This window comes from Gasterosteus aculeatus, unplaced genomic scaffold (genome assembly GCF_964276395.1).
Source record: "Gasterosteus aculeatus unplaced genomic scaffold, fGasAcu3.hap1.1 HAP1_SCAFFOLD_108, whole genome shotgun sequence".
NCBI classification, from domain to species: Eukaryota; Metazoa; Chordata; class Actinopteri; order Perciformes; family Gasterosteidae; genus Gasterosteus; species Gasterosteus aculeatus.
Window position 1 is genome coordinate 1 of NW_027554962.1, and position 6,279 is coordinate 6,279.

At 41.0% G+C, this 6,279-nt stretch overlaps 1 protein-coding gene across 1 annotated transcript; it reads right to left on the bottom strand.

Annotated features, from left to right (window-relative positions):
* Positions 1 to 6: 6 nt before the first annotated feature.
* On the bottom strand, positions 7 to 1,805 carry LOC144395185 (TIMELESS-interacting protein-like; the record flags this gene model as incomplete). Its single annotated transcript, XM_078098092.1, has 6 exons — positions 1,739 to 1,805; positions 827 to 962; positions 620 to 713; positions 347 to 422; positions 130 to 252; positions 7 to 22 (listed from the first exon to the last, which is right to left on the bottom strand). Coding segments are annotated over exons 2-6 (433 nt in total), but the record flags the coding sequence as incomplete, so codon positions are not given.
* Positions 1,806 to 6,279: the final 4,474 nt, after the last annotated feature.

A 6,279-nucleotide genomic window follows, 5' to 3' on the forward strand; every position in this document is an offset into this window, starting at 1 on the left:
GTCGAATACGCTTGAGACAGGTCTGCAGGAAACAAAAGGAAACATAAAATGACTCCTAATAATAATGAATTGTGTAATAGTTAAAAGGTCATTTGAATGAAATGAGAGGTCGTGCTGTCTTCTTCCCACCTGCACTTCCTTCTTGTTGCCCAGCTTCTCCACTTTGTCCACAAAATCCTCAAACTGCAGTTTGGGGTACAACCTGTGAGCCCAGTTCTCCATCTTCTGCATCAGCAGCCGCAGGTCATCGGCCTGGAGGAAGCGAGCACACACAAACGCCACGAGGCGTCGGCTCAATGTTACGTGATAAGTTCCGGTCAGCCGTGAGCGACTCGCCGGCTCTCACCTCGTGGCCTTTGCCTTTGAAACGGACGTTGTCGAACAGGGTTCGTAGAGCCGGAAGTCCTCGTTCTGAGGTCAGCCTGAAGGAAAATGTACAAGAACTCATTGGATTCAATGTTCACACATAAAATAAATATTAATGAGGGCAAATTGAACATTTTTAAATCGAAATGACTAAATCTGGAGCTGTAGATTTCAAGTGGAGCTAGAATGAGATGACGTCCCGGCGTCTAAGGTCCTTACAACCCATCACAGACGTGGCTGAGGGCCGAGGTACCTCTGAGAGTCCAGCTTGGGTTGCGGCCTTTTTACTCCTCGTCTCTTAGAAGCCGGGACGTCGGCCAGCTTGGACCCGTCGGCGTCGTCCTCTCCTGCATTAACCACAGCACATGACCGCTGCTCCGTCAGCATCTCAAGTCAACATCCTTCCGTCGAGTCTCTCCACCTTCTAGGTGTCGGCTGGATGTTAAGTCGACTTTCTCACCATCGTCGAAAGGCTCTGCGGCCTCCTGTCCTCCGTGGCCCGGGGAGTGAGGGGGCGGCAGGGGGGCGAAAGTCTCGTCCTCTATGCTGTCATAGTCCCGGAGGTCAGACAGGCTTTTGGCCATGGTGAGCGACTCCTGGAGGAAAGGTAACCACGTGATCCACGAATGGTGTTCAAAATAATGAACTAGAACTATCAGAGCGCTTCCCAACGACACACAGAAAAGAGAAAAACTAAACACGATAACTAAGCAAAAATGTAACAATCAAAGAAAGGTTTTCGACTTTATTAAGTCCACTGATTTATTTGACTAATTACAGAACGAGAAGTTTATTTAAGTTCCTGCAGAAAAGAAGTGACGATCTGTTGATTTATTTTGGTGGTTTGGCTGAGATTATACTTACACTTCAATATTACATATACATGTTAATGGTATATCTGTAGTCATTAATTTAAAATATATACTATAATCCATTCATATTAACGTTATACATGTGTTTCTTTCACTAACGGTATTTGTGTATAACGTTAATAACTTAAGTGATAGTAACTTAAGTAACATTGAATTCAATAAAACCAAACAAGTCGACAACGATGCAACATACAAAACATATTTGACTAGTGAACAATCTTCAAAGCCACGTTAGATAAACGCAAAGTGAGAAGAATTTTTCCTCCTTAAAGCCGTAAGTTTCAGTAGGTTCGCTAAGCACCACTAAGCTAGCATTGTGCTAACACTGTGCTAACTTTACTTTAGCTAGCTTAGCTCAGCTGACATGTAAGTTATCTTCTGTCAACGAAACAGTAAAGCAAAACGAGTCAACTACAAGTGAAGGAAATAAGCATAGCGTTTAATTATACACGACGTAATTGTTTTAATTAAAGACGTATAACATTTTAATATGTATTTACCGGTCACAAGCTGTCCGTTCAGCCAAGCAACAAGTGCTATCAAGCTAGCAGGCACCACTTCCGGTACAAGATGTTCTTTCTTTCAAGATAAACTCCCACAGATTCATTAATAGTTCAATAACATAACAATACGTAACGACAAAATACTAATGTAGAGACGTTTTAGGTGGCAGAACAAACGTGTATTAAGTTGTATGGGCTAATTATCCTAATTATCCCAGGACTAGTATTTCTAAATCAGGGCAGTGACTGGATGTGACTATGATTCCCTGTTTTTTAACGTCAATTTATTGTGAACATGATTGAGTTATGAAAAATAGTTTCATTCATGACAAAAACATTAAATATTTTAAACTATGATTACACCAATATTATGTTGGGTCCTCCTTTTTAGAATTGGGGCTCTTACTTTGAAGGATAAAACGCTTTGCAGGAAAAGGTGCTTTTTGTGATTTATCTGATCAATTGAATCAATAAGCAGCTTTACAAACTCAGCTTTGAAGGGGAACGAGCTCAATCAACAACAGAAAGCTGGAAGACAAAACGTCGACTAATGGAGATTAGACCAACATTTAGATAAAGAACTGTCTTGTCACAAAATGATATAAGACGTTAAAATATAATATCGGATCAGATTCATATCGTTCCAACTGGTTATCTACTTTATTACATTACATTACATGACATGTCATTTAGCGGACGCTTTTATCCAAAGCGACGTACAATAAGTGCATACAAACAATAGGGTACAAACTCAGGAGAACAAGAAACAAGAAAGTGCAATTTCCTCCTTCCTACTTGCTAAAGTATGTTTTGTTGTTGTTTCAGTATTCCATTATTGATTATAGATTATAGACAGTTTATGAAGCATCAGCATTAAAAAAAAAAAAAAAAATATATATATATATATATATATATATATATATATATATATATATATATATATATATATATATATATATATATATATACACACACACACACCTAACCCCTAATTGCTCCCTGGGCAAAAATGTAAATAGCCATGGGTTATATGTCAATGTCAATGTCAATTTTATTTATACAGCACTTTTAAAGGCCAGTGGCCAGCCACTTTACAGGATAAAAACAGCATCAATAGAACAATACAAGCAAACGTAAAACAAACAAAAAATAAAAAAATAAAAATAAAATAAAAATAAACAGTAAAACAGTAAAAGGCAAACACATAAAAGATCGATGCAGGTGACTTAACTGTGAACAAGTGAGTCTTATAGATAAGATAGAAATATTAAATTATTAAATTAAATTAAATAAACTAAAACTGAAACAAAAGAATAACCTTCCAAAAGAGACAATAATAATAATTTTCTAAATGCAATGTAAGTCGCTTTGGATAAAGGCGTCAGCTAAATGACCTGTACTGTAATGTAACACATTTATATATATGATCTTTAATGTTTATCTTTAATTTCCATGTCTCATATTCGCTGACATTTCCCAGTAGGAACATCTGCATCAACTGATGTCCAACAGCCCCCGTATGTTTTTATGTTTTTTTTGTTATTCTAGAAGCATCCTGTTCTGGAATTCATTACCTTCTGCTCAACAATTGCACCCGCTGACACCCACCGAATCCTTTCGAGTCATTTCAGACTGTGACGATGTTTAACACTGTGAAGAAGAGCCATCAGGGATGCCGAGGTTCTGTCAGCATCCTCCAGCTGCGAGCTGCCTTCAGACAGTTACTGGAAGGTTTCCTCTCGGTTATCGATTGTCGGTGGGGGGGTTTGTGTGCAAACGTTGACTAGCGAGAGACATTCAATGCTTTCGCTTGGCTCTCCTCGGGGCATTAGAGGCCGGGAGGAGGAGGCCAGAATGCTCAGGCGGTGCCTTCAGGGGGAAACTGGAGTTGGAATCTTAGTTGTTTTTTTTTACCATGACGAATGGTTTCAGTAGGATATGAGCTTCGTGTTCCACGTGAGAGGACCAGAAGCACTCGATTCAATTCTAATAAGTAAGAAAGAGCCGTCAGACCGCACTGCTCCGCCGTGGAGTGCATTCGTATGGAAGACTTCAAGTAGTCAAACAAAGGTAAAAAAGTATCCTCCACCACGGAAGTGGAATCACATGACGTTTTTAGCAATTCCTTTTTTTACTTGATATTTTAAAACAATTTTATTATTTTTTTTAATGTAATATGTGAAAAATCTTATAACTCTTATAACACAATGTATTTCTTTTCAGAGAAGGAAAAATATGAGGTTAAAAAATGTCATGGAAAAAAAGTCAAATAAAAAATATTTGGGCAAAAATGCAATGGAAGAAAAAGTAACAATAAAATGTCAAAAAAATGTTTGGTCAAAACCTTCATTTTTTTCCATAGAACATTCTAACATTTTTATACACTTATAAACACACATTTTAATTTTTTTCCATGACATTCTTCAAATAATATATTTTCAGTTTTTTACCAAATATTTTTTTCATTTTCTTCCCATGACATATTTCAACTTAATGTTCTTAATGTTCTTTTATATATATATATATATATATATATCTCAAATGTCAGAATTGCCCTTCGTGACAGTGTGTGTGTGTATTTCTGCCCCTGGCTTTGGTTACCTCGTGTCCAACATGGCGGAGAGGAGAAACCTCTCAGGACGCACCTTGCTTGCGGGAAGAGGGCGGCTGCAGGCATAAATAAATCTCCCCCGAGGAAGTCGATACGGCTCGCGTGTCCACAGCAGATTCACATCCAAGCGTCTCCACGGCTGCTGAACAACGGGCATGTGATCCGTGGGCTATTGGAATCCTCGAGTGCTGACGTACCTCATTTCACACAATTAAACTATTTTGGGGTAAAGAAGTGAGCGTTTAAAGTAAAAGTACTCGATGGATAAAAGAGAGACAAATAATAAATTGTCTCTGGAAGGATGATTGTAGTTAGAAGGCCTTCGAGCAGCGGTCTGAAACTCAGTTCAGGTGCGGGTCAGGTGCAGGGGGGGAGGGGCGCCGCTGGCGGTCGCCGGGGTAAGAGGGTGGCGTTGCAGTCCGCACCGGGCGCCGGATGTGGCCCACGGGCCGGAGTTTGAGACCCCTGCCTTAGAGCAAGCAGGCATCCTATTACTTTTACTGCAAATGGAATTATTAGTCATAAATACAGACATTATTGACCTTGGCTCGCTTATTGATTCAACCTCCAGGAAGTCATTTAATGTCATTAAGGTATGAAAGCGATGTTAGAAATAGCATTGTCATTCTGGACTGTTATTTCATCAACGTGCGGTGGAGTAACAGGAAATAGAGAACCAATAAAACACGTCCTACAACTGGAGTGTTTTAAAACATGAACATCACGAATGAAAATGGACCAACACCTAAAAAAAAATCCCCAAATCCCCAAATTCAAGCACCAACACACACACACACACACACACACACACACACACGCACAGGCATGAGAAATGTTGGAATGTTTCTTTAAGGGAGATGTAATGAGACCCCGGAGTCAGACGAGTCTTCTGATACAGATCAATGAACTGAGACCGGCGGAGCCAGAGACTCTCTGCTGATTCAATTTCTGTAATTCACATGATTGTACCGGCCGTTAAAGCGTGGACTGCACACGAGAGGAGGACGCGGTCACCGCGACCCCGAGACGTTCTTTAGACATCCGGTTTACAGTTTATCTTCTGTGAAGTGAAAACACACCGCAAAAGGGTTAAAGTTGGCTCCTGTCAATCAGCGAGTAGCCCCGCCCTAAAGCGTCCCCTGCTCCATGGTCCGTTTGACTCTAAATGGACCGGAATTTACTAAATGAACATTGAACAAGACTTCAAACTATGAGACTGAGAGCATGAACTCATGTTCAGGTTTAAGCTTTCATGGACTTAAAGCCGTCAAAAGGCGCTGAGGGAGAACTGCAGTCAGGCGAATGTACTAAACACAGACATTAAATCCACTGTGGCTGCAAAGATATTCATTAGAGCCGCTTGTACCTCTTCATCCGTAAGATGCCGGTTTGTGAGCAGTTTAAATAACTAATATGCATCAAACGAATAATCTGAATATATAAAAAAGGCATTTTTAGTTTCCATCGTCCTTACTGCATTAAGTATGAATTAACAAAAACTGTAATAGCCTTCATATAAAAGTACAAGCAGCAGAGTCTCCGTTCAATCAGCACAGCATCAATTATTCACGATCGATGCCTGCGGGGATGTGGACCGATGCGAGCCCCGGGTCGCGTTTAACGGGTCCACCGGAGTTCGCCAACGCGGGAGCCGCTTCCTGGATAAACCAGCACCGCGCCCACCGAGTTACCTCTGTTAGGCCGGGCCACGCCCCTCCCGGCGTCCCCCGGGGCCCCCCGTTTGGGCCCCCTTTGAATTGAGCCATGACTGAACCTCCGGCGTCGCTGACCGTTAGCTTAGCTAGTGTTGCTAGCTGGCTAACTTAGCTACGGTCCGCTCACCGACGTTACATCGTGGAGACGACGCTCTGTGACGATCTCTTAAATGGACAAACATCACGCGTGTATTGTTTATTCATGGCAGCGT